This window comes from Martes martes (assembly GCF_963455335.1).
Source record: "Martes martes genome assembly, chromosome: 18".
NCBI classification, from domain to species: Eukaryota; Metazoa; Chordata; class Mammalia; order Carnivora; family Mustelidae; genus Martes; species Martes martes.
The window spans coordinates 9,970,580-9,990,460 of NC_137906.1; the positions used below are offsets into that span (position 1 = coordinate 9,970,580).

At 43.4% G+C, this 19,881-nt stretch overlaps 1 protein-coding gene across 1 annotated transcript in view; it reads right to left on the minus strand.

Moving 5' to 3' along the window:
• The window catches only part of TRRAP (transformation/transcription domain associated protein), a 115,239-nt gene that overhangs the window by 85,667 nt on the left and 9,691 nt on the right, over positions 1–19,881 (minus strand). The window contains exons 5-18 of the mRNA XM_080829791.1: positions 19,506–19,610; positions 18,467–18,550; positions 16,236–16,292; positions 13,951–14,076; positions 12,429–12,506; positions 12,135–12,223; positions 11,155–11,251; positions 8,546–8,684; positions 5,070–5,148; positions 3,477–3,711; positions 2,448–2,808; positions 2,263–2,360; positions 1,610–1,804; positions 389–580 (exon numbers count right to left, since the gene is read on the minus strand). Of these exons, the coding sequence (XP_080685917.1) occupies positions 389–580; positions 1,610–1,804; positions 2,263–2,360; positions 2,448–2,808; positions 3,477–3,711; positions 5,070–5,148; positions 8,546–8,684; positions 11,155–11,251; positions 12,135–12,223; positions 12,429–12,506; positions 13,951–14,076; positions 16,236–16,292; positions 18,467–18,550; positions 19,506–19,610 (1,935 nt within the window). The remainder of the gene's footprint in view (positions 1–388; positions 581–1,609; positions 1,805–2,262; positions 2,361–2,447; positions 2,809–3,476; positions 3,712–5,069; positions 5,149–8,545; positions 8,685–11,154; positions 11,252–12,134; positions 12,224–12,428; positions 12,507–13,950; positions 14,077–16,235; positions 16,293–18,466; positions 18,551–19,505; positions 19,611–19,881) is intronic.

The window sequence follows — 19,881 nt, forward strand, 5'->3', positions numbered from 1 at the left end:
GCCTCTCTGCCTACTTGTGATCTCTGTCTGTCAAATAAATAAACAAAATCTTTAAAATAAATAAATAAATAAATAAAAATAAAATAGGAACGATGTGCTCCTAATTTGGTTAATCAATCCAAAGAAATTTACGTGGTGGCCGAAACTCCTGGCAACCCACTGCCGACCACAAGCATCCTGAAGGTCTCACTCTAAATCACAGATACACATCAAGCTCTGCTCAAACACATGAAATCTTTTTTACGTCTGGCCCTTACTGGTTTTAAGTATTTATTAACTCAAAGAGCACTTTACAAATAGAAAAAGAGTAACTCCAATCTGTGCAAAAGTGAAAACGGGAATTAAAACAACAACACCAACAGTACACGGGGATCTAAGTGAGCTTTACCTTCAGCATTTGTTCGTTTTCAGCTGCAAAGAGGGAGACAGAGCCGAAGACCAACTTGAACAGCTTGAGGTACAGGTTGGAGAGCTCCACGTGGGAGCCCATTTCCGGCAGGCGGTCCAGGAGGTACTCCACCAGAATTGTAGCAAACAGAGCCGAGGTAGTAGGGTTTGCCAAGAAGGAATTGGCAACAATCTGTCCAAACAAGACATACATGTGACAAAAATAATCCCCTCCTCCAAGTAGCTTGAGCACAAAGTAATGAACTGTTCAAAAATATAAAATCAAACCTGTGATCAGACACTCCAAGAAATTACTGATTCACCCCAAAGGGAAAGAAATTAATAAATCTGCAGAGAATTGAATGGATTACATCACTTCAAATACTTAAGTCCCTTATTTTATCCTCACCAACAAATACCGAGATGCCATCTAACATATACTTAATTTCTACCAATGAAAGAAACTGATTCAAAATAGCTTGTTATTTCAAAAAAGATTTTTTTTTTAAGATTTTATTTATTTGAGGGGCGCCTGGGTGGCTCAGTCGTTAGGCGTCTGCCTTCAGCCCAGGTCATGATCCTACGATCCTGGGATCAAGGAAGCCTGCTTCTCCCTCCCTCACTCCCCCTTCTTGTGTTCCCTCTCTTGCTGTGTCTCTGTCAAATAAAAATTTAAAAATTAAAAAAAAAAAAAAGATTTTATTTATTTGAGAGAGAGAGACAGAGACTGAGCATGAGAGGTGAGAACGGTAGAGGGGGAGGGAGAAGCAGGCTCCCCACTGATCAGGGAGCCCAACGCAAGGCTCGATCCCAGGACCCTGGGATCACAACCTGAGCCGAAGGCAGAAAATCAACCTACAGAGCCACCTAGGCACCCCCCAAAATAACTTTAATACTGTACCCCAATCTCTCTCTAGTTGGTTAGCTGTCCAAGTCTTGATTTCAGCTCAGATCATGACCTCAGTGTCCTGAGATGGAGCCCCTGCACTGCGCTCTGCAAGTCCGTTTGAGATTGTCCCTTTCCCTCTGCACCATACCTACCCCCCCAACCCCCGTTCACACATGCGCACATGCACTGTCTCTCAAAAACTAAATTTTTTGTTCTATGAGCACATCCTTAGGCACATTTAGAAAACCCTCAAAATAAAAAGAATGCCAAGTACTCACCACATAGATTACTTTAAAGTTAATGTTTAAAACATATGAGAAAGGAGTTTTATACCTGAAGAGCATAATTTTTCGAGATTCTTTCCACCATATAAGGGACCGTTGTTTGAAAGATCTCCTTAAATGTTAGGGGATTCATCATCGTGAACACGCCAGCGAAGTGTTCCAACACCTCCTTCTCTTCCTTCATTCTGACGGTCTGGCAGTTAGCTACTCGAATGTATGTTTGTCCATTTCCTGCTATCTGGACCTAGCACAGGGAGAAAACCCATGGACATTAAAACCAGGCATCTCTGAATGTATTCCATAAATAGATTAGCTACGTATTTAAAAGAGAACATTTCAATTAGATAATCAATGACCCATCCCATCTTTTAATTCACTATTTTCCTCTTAATTTTGGAAAATATTTAAAATAATCAAAAAAGCTTTGTTTAAGGGTTCCAAACAGAAACAAACTGAGTAAACTTCAATCTTGTTTCTATTGCCGTCCATTTACACCAACCACCGGCCCACAGAGCGCACACATTGACACAAGTCAGAATTCTCCCCACTTAACCCAGTGCTGTGCTACTGAACAAAAGCAAACCTAGGCATTCAAATACTGTCGGCCAGCCAAACTATTGACAGATGAGACTCTGAAGACCCCTTCCATCACTGGCCACTCTCCTCCACACCTGGGAGTCTGGCTGGAAGGCACTGCCTTACCTGATAAATATCCAGAGCCTGCATTGCATATTTCACAAGTTTTATGTAAATTTGGGTCTCTTTGGGCTGTAACTGCTTGTTGGGAATGAACTGAGCTTCTGGAAGAGAGAGAGCACAATCAGTTACCGGGAATAAACCCACTCTGTGGAAAGCATCATGTCTAAATAATTCAAGAGCGGAATTACCACCAGGTGCTTTACATGACGTTATGCCCCAAGTGATTGTCTTGACGCCACAGACCAGGGTTTTTACCAAACTTCGACAATCTGTGACCTGGAATGTCTGCTTGTCCTCCTTATCCTTTTCTCCTTGTTTTTCAAAGGGAGGCACGGGGGCTGGGGTCACAGGGGTGGCAGGGGTGGGGGGCGGAGGCGGGGCGGGGGCAGGAACAGGTGCAGGGGAGGGGGCAGGGCCAGGGGCTGCAGGGGCGGTGGGCACCCCAGGCAGAGCTGCCTCCACGGCTCCGAGTTCTGACTGGGGCTTGCACTTCTTAAAAATGGCAGAGAGCTGGTACCGGGCGATGGTGTGGAATTTCAGAACAAAGACCTATCAGGAAGAGAAAGTGGCGAGAAAGACAAAAATCATTCCTCTCTGACAGGCCAACAACCCTTTTAGAAGACAGAAGAACTGTGAAACCACTTGCTGAAATCACTCTGCTTCATACGAAGGGAAGAGAAGCCTGCTCTTTTCCCTAACGGTAACCGCAGCGGCATCACTACGGCCACTGTCGCCACGAAGGATCTGGCTCAGAAAAGCTGGGGAACTTGTTGGTAAGCCTGGACGTGGTCCAGACTACTCCAAAACCCACGCTATCGCCCACTGGCCTTGGCAATTACGCTCTCCTCCGCACCCACACCTCCAACTGGGTGCCTTGCCAGTGTCTGCAGCGAACCCAGCCCTTGGCTACGCAGTGTCCCAGAAATACCACTTCTATGTACTTGCCAGGAGGCGTGCTGAGAGCAACCATGTATTATTTTCTTATCTCTCATGACAAAATCCTGGGAGCCAGACCCTGTGATTATCCCTGGTCACATGAGTAGGCAGGCACAGAGAAGTTAAGCATCTTGCCCAAGGACAACCCGGGTGGTCTGACCCCAGGCATCCAGCTGGGCAATCTGCCGGCAGCATAAACTTGTCAGCAAAGCCCTGGAACAAGTTAAGCCACGGGTGGGACGCAAGCGCAGGATGCCACCGCCCCTCGGGAAAACCGGTACCTCCAGCATCCGCATTAGGACATCTCTCCCGTTGCCGCTCTCCTGCTCGCTCTTGGAGCGGATACAATCCACCAGGTTCAGCAGCAGCTTGCACGACATGGTCTGGATGCTGCTGGGCAGAGACTCGTCATCTATGTTCTTGGCAAAGAGCTGGACGGCGAGGGAGAGGTCGCTGAGGGGCAGGTGCTGACGGACGTGGTGTACGAGATCAGCCAACGTGCTGTAGGCGAGGGGCCTGTGGGCGGAGACTCTGCTAGTAGGCGGGTCACAGGCCCACGCACAGGGCCACATGTGTAGGCCCACGGGGGCCATACACCTGGGCACGCGTTCTATGGTTCCAGCTTCCCAGCTACACGACCACAAGGCTCAAGTCTGGTCTCACTGCCTAAATCTTTACTTCCAAGTTCTTGCATGTCGTGCTCACAAGAGCACATACAGTACACGGGCAGAAATAACCACCAGCTCGATCACACACTAAGCGGGTTTTGTTATTCAAAGATAAACAGTGTGTGTCAACTAACACCTTACATACTGTGACCATTTTATAGAGACAGAACAAGGAACATCTGGGCTACTGAGCACTTTCTCTGACTCAAGGTCTAGACACCAGCCACGTGCCAGCCACGAGCTAGACACCAGGATACCAGAGACCAAAGTGAACCAAGCCCCTGCCCTCAGGAGGCTTCTTCATAGGAGGGGAAACACACCGGGATGAACTGCACGGTAAGTGCTGTGGGAGATGTGAGAACGCCCTGGGACAGAGACCAGAGGGGGAGCCACTCGCGGGGGGCAGGCAAAGCCCCTCTGAAAAGCTCACACTGATGCTGAAACCTTAAGGACAAAACGGCCACAGGGCAAAGAGCCAGGGAAATTTCCAGAAGGAGGAAACTGGAAAGACAAAGGCCCTGAGTGCCAAGTGCCACGGTTCCACGGAAGCCAGTGTCTTTATATTTGTAACTATTTTATATGAAAAACGCAGTAAATAGTCCACATCATATTCAAAGTGTTCTGCGTATTTTTCAAAAAATCTATCACACCTCCCATGTTAAAACCAAAAAATTACTAACATTGCTTCATTTTATGTTGTAAAACATGGTAAAATATTAACTTTCTCCTTTAGAAACAATAAATGGGATCACAACTATATTTATTCTATAGAATATATAAAAAACAAAGTTAGAAGGAAATACACCAAAATATTATCCATGTTACTTGAATTCCTTGGGTAGAACTGAAAGATTTCCTTTCCTTCTTGCTTCTTGTCCAGTTATTAAATATTCTTTTATAATAAAGAGACACACTTGTTACATAAAAAGCAAAAAAGCACAACAAAACAAAACAACAATAATAACGGAAAAACTTACACAAGTTGGATATGGTTTTACCTACAATTTAAATCAAGATAATTATTCTGACTTCTCCCTCTAAGCTAAGGCACAAAAACCAACCTAAGGCATTTCAAATTTCCTGCAATTCTAAATCCAAAGGAAAAGTCAAGCCTCCGTCTGTTAAAATACTCATAACACCAAGTGCCACAGCTCACTGCCCCACCCCCTGCATTTTGTCAATAGATGTGTACATTTAATACTATACCTGAGAGTCTCTCGAGCAGTATATCCTGATCCAATGAGTATGGACTCATCGAACAGCTTGTCCATGCAAGGAATGAACTCTAGAACACAAATATCCATTGCACATGTCACCACTTACACCAACAACACAGGAGCCTACAGGCAATTGGCAATCTAGATTTGGGAATGCATGGGAAGGAGAAAAACACACATGCTATATTTCAGTCCGAGACACGGGCTCTGCCGGGCCATACATGCCATCTGCTCACAAAGGTGCAGTTGGGATCACATTCAGTATCAGAGAATGAATAAAAAAAGTGAGCTTCCTGTTCCTTGGCAGAGAACATGCTCCTAGTACTTCACTGGAGGCCCATCCCACCATCCTTAAAACCTGTCACCAGCAGGGTGCCTGGCTGGCTCAGGTGGAAGAGCATGCGACACTTGGTCTTAGGGTTTTGAGTTCGAGCCCCACACTGGGTGCAGAGATGACACAAAAATTAAAAAACAAACAAAAAACAAAAGCAACAAAGTCTTATTTGGAAAGAACAAACAAACAAAAAAAACTGCCACCATCCACCCAGGTCTGTCTGGAGAAGAGGGGTAGCATCTTCTAAACGCCCCTTTATTCATTGCCCCGAAGTCCTCCTTCTTAAACATATTATAGTTACTCATTATGGAACAGTTAAGGGTATTTCTCTAAATAAATTACAAAAATCTAAAAATTTTACAGGGTTCTCCTAGACGTGGGTCCCAGGTCAGGAGTCCCCACTCCTCGGTGATGCGAACAAGGAACTCACGGGGGTTCTGTCTAATCCTGCGGATGGAATCATAGCCAAACCTCCTGGCCACACCCCCACCAGGCCTGTAGATTTCAGAGGGGTAGAAACAGCTGGTCTCCACTCAGGGACAAATCACAACTCCAAGGATGTGCAGACAGGGCAGCAACCTGCATTTTTTTTTTTTTAAAGATTTTATTTATTTTATTTGACAGAGATTACAAGTAGGCAGAGAGGCAGGCAGAGAGAGAGAGGAGGAAGCAGGCTCCCTGCTGAGCAGAGAGCCCGATGTGGGGCTCGATTCCAGGACCCTGGGATCATGACCTGAGCCTAAGGCAGAGGCTTTAACCCACTGAGCCACCCAGGCAACCCGCAAGCTGCATTTTTTAGGCCTCTCCTCCACACTCCCCCAGGGAACTCTGGCCACAAATATTCAAAGGATGTTTCGATTCTGGGACAAGCCTGACATCGTGGCCAGCTTCAATCAATTGAATACAGTACCTCCTCCACCAGCTAATAGCTATTATGGGTCAAAAGAAGTGTGGGCACTGGAGAGACCTAATGCACATCTCCAGGTAATTCTCAAAGCGAGGCAGCACAGGGAGAAGTGCCAAATGCAAGAAGCAATCAGCGATCCCTCTGAAATCAGAGAAGGGAACATGCTTGGGATGTCCCCAGTGGGTGGCCCAGAGGAAGGAGGCACAGGAGGAAAGATGACAAGGACTCAGGCACCACCTGCTGGCGGGCTGGCTAGGGACCAGCCAAGCGAGCAAGGAGGAAGTGATTAAGAAATTAAGCTGTGCGGCACTAGTTCCCAGATTCCCTCCGTGACCTAGAATCAGAATTCCAGAAAAATGGGTAAAGCTGCTGAACAGCTAGGTTTTCTCAAACCACTGCTCTTTAGTATTAGTACAAATGGGTTACCACCTGAGCCGAACGCAGAGGCTTTAACCCACTGAGCCACCCAGGCACCCCAATAAAAACCTTTTTGGAGATGTGATGTTGTTACCCACTTAGTCCAAGAACTACTATGGCCTTCAAAACAAAGTATCCTAGAATATCCTGATTAAAAAGAACAAAAAGTCAGAGGCGCCCAGGTGGCTCAGTTGTTAGGCATCTGCGTGGGCTCAGGTTATGATCCCAGGATCCTGCGATTGAGCCCTACATCGGGCTCCCTGCTCACTGGAGAGCCTGCTTCTCCCTCTCTGACTCCCCCGCCTGTGTTTCCTCTCTGGCTGTCTCTTTTTCTCTGTCAAATAAATAAAATCTTATATTTAAAAAAAAAAAAAAATCAAACCAATCAGTAGAAAAGGCTTAAGAGGGGGAGGGGGACTCTAAAAGCTGAATTCAACAATCCTGACGTGATCAAACCCTGAGAGCAGCATCGTGGAAACACACTGATCTTTGTAGAACAGCCAGAAGACCGAAACGGAGCTGTGCGGCTTACGGGGCCAGGCCATGGGTGATGGAACACGATTATCTGATAAGCACAGGAAAGGTTTTTTTAATCTGTCCACATTTTACAAGTAGAAACCTCCTGCTACACAGCTCCCCAGCAGGACCTCCCAGAGCCTCGTGACTCGAACGGCAGGAATGCCTATAGTTCATCTGAGAACCGCAGTGATTAGATTTTAAACTGTTCCACTAAAAATTCTCCCATGTTGATACTGTTCAGAGATGAACATGTAGAAAAGCCACACACAGCCAAGGGAGCCAGGGCTGGAGCAACTCCAACGGCCCTCGGCCCTGGAGGCACGTGGGGTATTTGCGTGCCGGGTACGCTGGATTTCTAGCCCTGGGGGATGTGCACCCGCATTTGTTCTGTAATTTTTGGCAAAATCATACATTTCTTTTGTGCACTCTGCTGTGTTAATTTTTTTAAAAAGAGGTTTTACAAATGTCTGTGTTCCACTTATTATATCCATATGCAGTATCACTATAATCTGTATTTTAACAGCATAGAAATATCTGAGCTTTATGGTGTTAACTCAAGAGTTAGCATTCAAACTATTCCTTTTCTTTCATGTTAAAGAACTATGTAAGAAAGCCCAATCTTAGTTTTACATACACTCCAATTTACAAGCCAGGCAAATAAAACATTGAATACTGAATCCTTACTGGGGGGAAAGGACTACCACCTCAAAACAATTAGGATGTAACTTTGACATAACGATTTGGACATAGCAAATAAAAAAATATTTTTAAATTATATATGTATCAATAATTGATTTAAAAAAGTGTACTGTCAGATTAGCAAAAAGCACGTAATAATCTTGTGCATAAAAAGAGGACCCACCCACCATTTCACACTCTGGAGAAAGAAAACACTTTTCTTCTCACCTTTTAAAGACTGTTAGCTGTGAGTTAATAAGCAAACAGCCCCTTGCAATTTCAAAAGATATGCAGCCAAAAGGCAGGGAAGTACCATGAGATGCTAAGGACATGCACTATGCTAGGGAAATCATCACATGAATTATGAGATGGTTGGGAAGATACAGGGGGAACCCTGGACGCAGCAGGCAAAGGAGAGAGGCAAACCAAGAGCGCAGAGGTAATGAGGCCAAGAAAGAAGGGGAAAGAGCAAACCCAAGACAGCAGCACAGAAAGCACACACGGAGCCTGAAACACCCCAGCAAACTCAAGACTCCGCCCAACAATGGGATGTCTGCAGTCCCACAGGCAGACAGGCCCACGCAAGCATCGCAAGATACGGTGGACATACGGTTTCTTAGCTCCGTGGTGAGGATATGCTTTGCAGCGATCAGAAGCTCCTTTCTGAGATGTGCAGTCTCTGCAGGGCAATTTGAAAGTAACTGTAACATTCCTTTCACCATCTGCTGGGAGTACTTGGTCACCAACTCCTGTACAAACAAGAGGAAAACAACAGTTACACTGATATAGATGGGGGGGGGGTGGATAAGACAAACCCCAATTTTATAAACTTCAAAAAATTTCAGTAAGACTAAAAGTGTGGTTCGAAGGACCCTCATAGAGTAATCATCCTGGTAAGGATCATCCAGAAAGTTTTCATAGTCCGTGTGCTCGCTGCCACGGTGGAAGGATGTATAGCAATGTTAAGTAGCAGTTCCTTTTACACAATGGGATTATGGAATTCTTTGGACTTTTCTGCATTTTCCCAGCTTTTAACAATAAACATCAATCACTTCATTATTGGTGGGAAGGAGGGAGAATACTGAAAATTTTCATAGAACGTAATCTACTCAGTCCTCCCATTAATGTAGTTGCAAATGACACCAGAAACACCTTTCCTCAACTCAGAACAAGCTCTCACCAGTTTCCTTTTGAGGAGTGTAAAGAAGGCAATTCACCACGATAGCGTAAGCTAACTAAAATATACAGTGTACCTAATTCAGATTTTTAAAGCCAAACGTTCCATTCTCTTATTACCATTATCTAGACAAATGCCCTTAAAAAGGGACAAAAAGTTACGAATTTTTTTTAAAGATTTATTTATTTATTTATTTGACAGCGAGAGAGATCACAAGGAGGCAGAGAGGCAGGCAGAGAGAGAGGGGGAAGCAGGCTCCCTGCAGAGCAGGTAACCCAATGTGGGGCTCAATCCCAGGACCCTGAGACGATGACCTGAGCCGAAGGCAGAGGCTTAACCCACTGAGCCCCCCAGACGCCCCTAGAGTAACAAATGTTTTATTTTATTTTTTTAAAAAGATTTTATTTACTTATTTGACAGAGATCACAAGGAGGCAGAGAGGCAGGCAGAAAGAGAGGGAGAAGCAGGCTCCCCACAGAACAGAGAGCCCGATGTGGAGCTTGATCCCAGGACCCTGGGACCACAACCTAAGCCAAAGACAGAGGCTCAACCCACTGAACCACCCAGGCGCCCACAAATGTTTTAAAAGATAGTTTTTACCCTAAGCAATTTGGTAATGTGTTTTTATTTTCCTGAAGATAAAGTTTCTTCCTTAAAAAAATAATCTGTAATACAATTCCATTGTTACACATAACTACAATTACACCAGAACCTTACTCAAAAAGGTTATCTGACTAATAAGAAATAAGGTGTCACTTCTTTCTCCCAAGTTTTTCTCTGGACTGAAATCTGGACAGAATACAACTACAAGTGGGGAAACCCAGAAACAGAATCACCCTTCAGACTCCTCAAAAGCACATCCCAAACTCCTCTATCCCTGGCTTATGAATAATGCCATTTTTTAAAGTTCTAATCTCTCCTCAAAACTTGCTATAACACACAACTTCCAACAACAGAAGTCAGCCCACATGAAAGCCTGTGTGCCAGGGTTTACTTATAACAGACCTATTAACAATGACCAGAAATACAATGGCATATCTACTGACAGAGAGGACAGCAGTGGTTGCCAGGGGCTGGGGACGGTAGGAAGAGGAATGTTGCCAATAATCAGGACAGGGATTCTTTTCAGGGTGAAGACACAGTTCTAAAACTGGACGGTGGTGACAGTTGTACAAAGCTATGAATAAACTAACAGTACAGCTGATATGTGAATTATATCCTGATAAAGTTCCTTAAAAGAAAAATTAGAAACAAGCCAAATGTTCAGCACCTGGTGAATGGATAAACACAGCGCAGAGCACCCATACAGGGCGGGACTGCACACAGTGTGTCCCCCGCCCCCCAAATTCACATTGACGCTCTCACCCCCATTGTGACTGTACCTGGAAACCAGAGTCTTCAGGAAGTAATTAAGCTTAAATGAGGTCTTACCTATAGGGCCTTAATCCAATGGGACTGTGGCCTTAGAAGAGAAGCCGCCATCTCGCCCTCTCATTCCCCCTCCCCATGCAAGCATACAGCCCGAAGGCAACCACCTACAGCACAGGAGAGTCCCTGCCAGAAACCAAACCCTGCTAAAACCACGATCTTGGCCTTCCCAACTTCCAGAACGGTGAGAAAATAAACTTTTGTTGTTTGAGCCATCCAGTCTATGGTATTGTGAGGGAGCCTAAGCAGACGAAGACAGCTAACCACCAATAAACATAAGGCATCAAGACTGACTCTCAGCATTACTGCTAAGTGGAAGAATTCACACTCCCAAGGTTACATGCACTATCAGCTCTGGGATTCATCTGTCTGACATTCTGGAAAAGGCAAAAACGAGGTGCCAAAAAACAAGTCTGTGTTTGCCAGGGACTGGGGAGAAAATGGGACTGTAAATGTATAAAAGGAATTTCGAAATGCCCTTGATTTTGGTGTGTTGGTGGTTACTAACTGTATGCATCGGCCAATTCGTAGAACTGAACACCTATAAAAGATGAATTTTATTGGATGTACATTATATCTCAATAAACTTGACTTAATTTTGTCGATGAACTCACCTGATAAATCCTGATGATATAAGCTAAAAATGACAATGTTTTAATCTGAGCAGCAATAAAGTCAGCATACAACTCCTTGTTGTAAAGCTTATGTTGCCTGGATGAGAAGTGAAAAGAATTTACAACGTTAGCTCTTAACTCTTTAGGTGATGTCAGTATTAATCAAAGCCTACAGTAATTACTAAGCCCTGAAAGTGTGATTTCGACATAGACCGGAACACAGCACCGACCGTAACTACTCTACATTCGTGTGCAGGTGCCAATAACACAAAGGGTTTAAAGGCAGGAAGCAAGCAGGTCTCCAAGCCACTCACTGCAGAGCAGCTGTGATGGGCGTCCCACAGGGCCCACGCCAGACTGACCCACGCAGCCAGGAGATGCTACCAGGGGACTGTCTATTCCGTGAAAGACCGGGTCAGGGCCACGCAGAGTGTTACGGCTGATTCACCCTCAGGTCTTGCCCTCCAATGACTCAGAGCCAGAGGGGCTGCGGTCAGTGGAGTGAGTGAGAGAGGTCTTAAGAGAATGCTGTAAGTTGGAAGAAAAAGCTTCAGTGGGGCTTCAAAGACGAATATGCACGGTTCACAGGGTCAGTGACAAGGGGTGACGGGTGACAGGGAAGAGGGATAGAGAACCTTGTAGCACTCATGCTGAAAGGCACAGCAGGAATGGGGCTTGAAGGTGGGAAGTCTCACATATCCCGCAGCTGGGAGTGAGCACAGTAACACCTAACAACAGTTCTAAACTCACAAGCCCCCCAAACCTGAGGTACTAGCTCATCTTTTCAAAATAAGGAACTGATAATAACTACTCACATCATTGTGGAAATACAAGTTCAAGAAGTCCGAACTGCTTATCCCTTTACCATAATTTTATCACTCAAAATATTTACGTCTTACAGAAGACGACAACAAGGGTATTTTTACTTGGAATTCTAGAACTGTGGCAGTCGGCCATGTCTCTGTCCGAAGAAATCTCACCTGGCTTGTGCAGATACCTGAATTGCAATGGTATTCATGATCAAGGGCACAAACTCAGCAACAACATTGTGGATGTTCAGTTTGTAGAGCTAAAAGCAAACATACCAGATTTTCATGCTCTTACACTCTGCTATGGCAAAAGAAGTTGGCCCAGTAAAAAACCTCCATGATTCATCACATTAGTTAGCATGTGTGCACCCCATGCATCTTCCACTTGCCACAGAAAATTGGATGTGAACTTTGTCATAATACAAGAGGCCCCAAACCCAAGACACTCGTGAACAACACACATACCTGATACATCAAAACAACAATAATGGGCAATTCTGCCAACACTTTCAGAGAAAGAGATCCTCTTGGAATGATGGAATGCTGGAAGAGAGAAGCAAGCAGGGCCACGATTATCACCAAGGCACATAACACAGCCCACCACTAAGCATTGTGAAATAAAGAGAAAGTATTGCCACAGCTTTGTACATATCTGTGGTCAAAGAGCCCAAACATTTTAAAAACAAAGCACAAAGAACTATCACTTAACAATATAAGGGTTTTTATATTTTCCAACGCCAACACCTACAGTTAAAACATCAGGAAAATTTGTCAAAACTTAGACATTCAAATCACTTGAGGAGATTTTAAATTAGTATCTATTAACCAACTCAAAAGAACAACGGCAAAAAGTACAAATTTACCCAGTTTTACTTAAAAACACTTGTAAAGAAAGAATGTTTACGATAAGTAAGAAAAAGTTGAATGGTCTAAATATATACTCCCAGGGCAGGTAAGGAAAATGTGAGACTTGGATACCAAAGGACAGTGGACAGGAGCAGACACGCCAGAAAAGAAATACAAAAACTGAAACTGAAGACAAGTTTCTGAGTCAAGAGGAGAAAAGGAATGAAGGCTTCATTCAAAATGTAGATTCCCGTTTATTCCAGCCCAAAGTGAAGCGTTCTGCAAAATGACTGCAGTAAAACAAATACAGATGAAATTCTTTTTTTTTTTTTTAAGATTTTATTTATTTATTTGAAAGAGACAGACACAGCAAGAGAGGAGTGGGAGGGAGAGAGGGAGAAGCAGGCTTCCCACCGAGCAGGGAGCCCAATGGGGGGCTCGATCCCAGCACCTTGGGATCATGACCTGAGCTAAAGGCAACCACTTAACGACTGAGCCGCCCAGGCGCCCCCGGATGAAATTCTTAATTCAATCCTGGAAACACAGTTGTCGTAACTGCTCCCTACAGGCTATCTGTGTCCCAGATAGTTCAAATACGACCTATTACCTGCAGACAATACCAGCATTCTCTTCAAAACTCCGCAAGACAGGTTCTTCAGATAATGAGAGGGAAAATTAAGGCCAGAACAAAACTTATGTGCTTTGCTGCAGTCAGAAAGCCCAAGTGGTGGGGCTGGAACATCATCCCCAAGCTTCTACCCCCAGAGCCCACGCTCTCAGGTACTGAACTAGAAATTTCTGTGTAGCTTAAAGAGACCTTGTTAATGTCAAAGCTAAGGGTGGAGGGGAGGCCTCTCCGCCTGGGCAGCAGTCTTTCCAACAAGTGATTCTGGATTTCCACTACAGTTTTACCATTTAATTTCTGCATCCAAGGTGAGCAGCAGTCCCATTCAGCACCTCAAGGCTGCACAGATAATCAGTGATGCACACATGTGTTATCTTAAATGCCTCTGGTACTTGGAGAAGAAACCCCCAAAATACACTAAAGATATGCATAGAAAGTCAGTCTCTCATACTTTTCCTCTGCCTAGTACAGGAAGACAAGGATAAAAACAAAACAAAACAACTGAAAAAAACTTACTGTTCTCGTCTCACTGTCCTCACGTTCTGGATTGACTTTCACAGCAATTGTTGTGATCATTCCAACCATTTCCGGGGGAGGGACTGTGTTCTCGGGGATCACCTGAGGGTTCTCGAAGTAGCGGTTCTGCATAAAGAGAGCACAAATCATTCTTCCTAAAGTCAGACACAATATTCCTTAGCAAAACACACCTGACCTGTGGTGGCAGAAACCTAATGTCGTCCACGTCTCTTGTCGCACTGATTCCGTACGACCTGGGGTCCTCTCTATGGACGAAGATAACACAACAGTGACAACATTCTCTACCTCCAACAGTGGAGGGAAAAAACCTGCCCAAAGTATTTTCCACCTTTTTTCCTGGCTGGTAGAAGCTGGTAGAAGATGAAATGTGTGACATACTACGTTACTACCTCAGCAGGCAGGGGAGAAGTGGCCCATCTCTCTGGTGGTAGGAACTTAGGAGCTAGTCCCCACTGAACCCACCTTGCAAACAGTCTCCCCCACAGAGTTCAAAGGCAGGGACCGAAGCAAAGGACAGACAACATTTTTAAAAGCCAAGGCCTCACTGCCACCCTTAGTTCTCAATGCAATTTGGGCTTCACATGAAATAAGACCACTTCTTACAAAAAGCAGCTTCTCTGACTGAAGTGATGGGCGACAGAAATTGGTAACCAGAACTCAAGGTGTTTTGTTTTTGTTTGTTTTTTAGATTTTATTTCACAGAGAGTGAGTGAGTGCGAGCATGCACGCACAGCAGGGGGAGCAGCAGGCAGAGGGAGAGGGAGAAGCAGGCCTCCCACCAAGCAGGGAGCCTGATGTGGGGCTCAATCCTAGGACCCTGGGATCATGACCTGAGCTGAAGGCAGACGCTTAACTGACTGAGCCACCCAGGTGCCCCTTAAGTTGTAATTAGGTTTTACATATTCGAAGGTTAAGATCCTCAAAATACCAAAAGGGGTCCATTTTACTTTGATAATTTTTACAAACTGTTCTTAAAGCTTTAAAAAAAATCTTTAGAGGGTGCCTGGGTGGCTCAGTCGTTGAGTGTCTGCCTTCGGCTGGGGTTGAGATCCCAGGGTCCTGGGATGGGAGTCCCGTACCACGCTCCCTGCTCGGTGGGGAGCCTGCTTCTTCCTCTTCCTCTCCCCTTGCTTCTATTCCCTCTCTCTGTCAAATAAATAAAAATCTTAAAAAAAAAAAAAAAAAGAACTATGACTGCCGGCAGAAGTGATTTAGAGGACATTCCAAACTGGTCCCAGGGGCGCCGTCAACCAGGTGAGACTAAGGCAGGGAGGATCCCGCCCCCATGCACACCACACACTTCCACGAACTGTTCACTGCTGACACCACTAAGACAGACTTCTTTCAATACAGAAAGAATTCTAGTGATACTGAAAAGGAGGCTGAAAAGTGTACGCCCCTTCCCCAAAAAGCCCTCACAACAGGAGTACAACCATCTTTAAAAAACAGGAAAAGGGGCGCCTGGGTGGCTCAGTGGGTTAAGCCTCTGCCTTCGGCTCAGGTCATGATCCCAGGATCCTGGGATCAAGCCCCACATCGGGCTCTCTGCTCAGCGGGGAGCCTGCTTCTCCCCCTCCCCTCTCTCTGCCTGCCTCTCTGCCTACTTGTGATCTCTCTCAAATAAAAAAATAAAAATAAATTTAAAAAAAAAAGGCAGGAAAAATGTAGAGGCAAACAAACAAACACAAACCCCCACACCTCAACATCAATGGTTTCTTACAAGTGAGAAAATTATCGATGATTTGCCTTGGGTTTTGTTGTTGTTTATTTATTTTTTAAACAAATTCCTAAAATAAAATTATTGCTTTTATGTCAAAAATAACATATTTAAACTGTGAAAGAGAATTCTTCTTTTATTTATCTATTTTTTAAAGATTTTATTTATTTATTTGACAGAGAGAGAGATAGTGAGAGAGGGAACAGAAGCAGAAGCAGAGGGAGAGGGAGAGGAAGAAGCAGGCCTCCCACCAAGCAGGGAGCCTGATGTGGGGCTTGATCCCGGGACCCTGGGATCATGACCTGAGCCGAAGGCAGATCCTTAACGACTGAGCCACCCAGGCACCGCGAGAATTCTTCGGGCTTATTCTCAACCCGAATGGCTGATTTATCAACCTACATTCCGACAATCAACCACTCCTCATTCTAAAATCAGCATCCAGCCTCCCCCCCATTATTCCTTCAACCCAACTATTCCGAATTCCCTTCAGAATGAGGAAGTAATAAATGAATATAAATAATAGAGTCAAACAATATTAAAAACATACCACTACTTTTGGAAGCTCCTTGTAAATCTGTTTCACGAAATCCAAAAAATGATGAATCTAAAAATAAAATTTAAAAAAGACAGTATGAGGAAGATATTTATCAACAGAAAACACTGATAGTAAGTAACAAAAATGTTAATAGTCTCACTATATAAGAACTAATAAACCAGGCAGGAAAAATGTCAGACTCAAAGTACAAACAGGACATGGACGTGAACAGACAAAAAAAGGGTAAGTTTCTAATTCAGGAAGGGCAAAGGAATGAAAATTAAAATAAACGCCACTTTTTGCCTTTCTAAAAGTACTGTTAAACCACGCAAGACAGAGTCCAATGAGAGGGAGACTCTCCTGTACTACCAGGAAAAGCATCAACTGCTCAGATCTTTCCAGAAATCGACCTGACAGTATCTATCAGAAGCATTAAAGCATTTACACCTTTGACTTGATAACCCAGCTCTTACAAACCCAGTCTAGGAAATAACCTGAACGGCCAACAAGATACTCACCAACAGTCCTAAAATAAAAATTTTGAAATACCTTAAATATCCAAACACAAGGGCATCGTAAGAACGACAATTTATTACACATCCGTTAAAAACTACCTTTATAAAAGACTTTTCTTGATTGGAAAACACTCTTGTATGAGGTGAAGGGAAACGAAAAAAAACGCCACATGCAACACTATCACATTTATACAGAAAATATACATAGTAAAAAGAACAGAAATAAAGACATTTGTTTTCTTCAGATGACAAGAATTCTACTTCATCTTCTTTTATTTTCACAATAATCTACAACAAGCTACTAAGGTTCCCAGCAGAGAAAAGTATCGTAATTAGGGCTAACACAGCCTGTTTAGTGCCTACTATGCAGGTACCAATCACTCTTAAGAACTTTAACTTTTGTTATTTAATTCTTTAAATACTTCTTTAATTCTTTAAATACTTTAATTCTTTAAATACTTTAAATTGGTTTAATTCTTTAAATACTTCAGGGTGATAAGAAGCTTCTCAACCATCTTCAAGACTTCAACCAACAACCACTGAGTGGCGTTTCGATAGGCAAAATCAAAATGCAGTTAGAAAAGCAGGGGGTTTATTTGATATGCTAAAAGTCTGCTAAAGGATCCTGACTCCAGATGGGAAGTCTTCCATTCTGCTAAATCTGCACATTTCCCTATTTATTGCATATTTATATGCAATATAAATATTATAAATACCCAAATATAAATACCCAGATATTTAACTGGGTACGAGTTCTCTGGTGTCACAGAAAACAGGACCCAGAATCAAAGGTTTTCCCACACTCGCTACATTTATATTTTACTCCTATATGACTTCCTTAAAGAAGACCTGATTTTTGACCCATTCTCCACTCTCGTTATATGAACATGGTTACTGCCCACTAGGAACTCTTCCACATCCAACTTGAATCAATAAAGAATGAGTATAAAAAACAGGCACTTTGTGGGAGAGTATGTTTGCCCAGGATATACAGATTGTAATTGTATGTGTTTCCAAAAAAATTTTTTTTAATTCTTCAAGCAACCTTTTGAGGATATGTCCTGTGAGAATCCTCATTTTACAATAAAGGCTCCAAAAGGCTAGACACTTACAATGTTATTACCTACTAATTACAAGGCTGAGATTCCAACCCAGTTCTGACTTCAGAACCCACATCTTAAACCACTGCAGGGCATAAAATGACTGGAGCCTTTTAGTACACCAGATGTGTAAATACCAGAATTACCCAAACAGCCCTGCCAGTCTGGTAGTTTACCACATTTCAAAGAAATGTACAAATTCAGCCAAATAGTCATGTAAACATTATCAAGAAAAAAGTCACTGTGAAACCTGTAAAGAATTTCCCCCAAACTTAAGGTATCCTTTTCTTTTTTTTTTTTTTTTTTTTTTTTTTTTTTTTTTAAGATTTTATTTATTTGACAGACAGAGATCACAAGTAGGCAGAGAGGCAGACAGAGAGAGAGAGGAAAGGAAGCAGGCTCCCCGCCGGGCAGAGAGCCCGACGTGGGGCTCGATCCCAGGACCCTGGGATCATGACCTGAGCCGAAGGCAGAGGCTCCAACCCACTGAGCCACCCAGGCGCCCCAAGGTATCCTTTTCTTGAATGCAGCACATCTCCTGTCAATTCTAAGAGAGCAAATAAACCACACGGTAGGAAAAAAAACCTGTTGACACACTTTTATAAATGCCATCCGGATAAACACTTACTTCTTGTGTGATGGGCGGCCTGAACTGTTTGTGTAGCTCAATGATTATTCTTAGACAAATAAGAACATTCTCTTCATTTTCCGTCTTAAAAAAAAAGCATTTAAAAAAGAGTTATACTTCTGAGGTTATCTTAATCTAAAGATTACAGACAATCTTCCAAACATTTTTCTGCATACACACCCTACATTAGCCAACTCAGATTCAATCTGTGGAACACAGAACATAATTATCTCAAATAAGAAGCTTTTGAGGTCTTTGGTGGACCACATGAAGGGCATCCCACCAGTAAGCTTTGGAAAGTAATACTCCCACAGATGAAAAACGGCACTTAAGGCAGGTCACACTATGAGCGAAGGTCTTAGTGGTCCAAATGACACTTCTTCATTGCTTGAAAATGTTGTCAGAAAAACCCAGTAGGTTTTTATTGGACCACTGGCTAAACACTTAACACTCTTGGAATGGGGTGTCTTCCCCATCTTACCCACGGGAAGCTAGTGCTCAGAGAAGGTAAGCCACATGGCTAACATGATACAGCCAACATGAGTTAGAGCCGGATCTGAAGCCAACTCTATCCCCTCCAAAGCTCATCCTTCCAAGGGGCCCAGAAACACAACAGAATTCTAAACATATCGTGATTAAGAACAGCAAGAAAACAATTTTCGAGGCTAACGTAATAGGCAGGTGCCAGAAGGATTCACCAGAAGAATCAGAGAAACTCTTTATAAGCATCTACTGTGCCTAAAGTAGCACGAAGTCAAAGAGCCTTGCAACTCTGAGTTTACCAGTCCAGCCCTTTCCAAAGATTTCCACCATATGTAGTCAATTCCCTGCCGACTCAAAACAAACCATCTTCAATTAATACTACTTCTTAGTAATTTGGTCAGCAAAATGGGGGGAAAACAGACATTAAGAAAATTTTTACTCATGTGAATCAGAACTTTAGTGAAAGGGGAAATAGTTGTGTAATACTAGATTCCACAATAAGAAAACCAGTGACAATCAAGATATGGCTAAGTAACAAAAAATTCTCAAAGATTACCTCTAAAAAGCGAAACATCACAGACAGAACATTTTTTGTATGAGGACGAAGATGTTCATTGGTTGGTATTCTGTGAATTATTTCAAGTACTAGCTTCCGTAGTTGCTGGCAAGGGAAAATAAAAAAAGGTCAGTATCAAATCCTCCCAAGAGCCCCAAGTCATTCTTTCACTCTCTGTAAGGTACACGGCTATCTGCAGCCAGCACTGGGAAATGCCAAACTATAAGACAGACCCCAGTTCAAAAATAATGCTGTGAATTACTAAAATGTTATCCCAGGTATGTACCACAAACCACTGTTTTCAAGATTTCTACTGCTGTGCACCAAATGAACCAAGTCCAACTTTTCCTCTTCCACAACTAACCATTATTCCCTA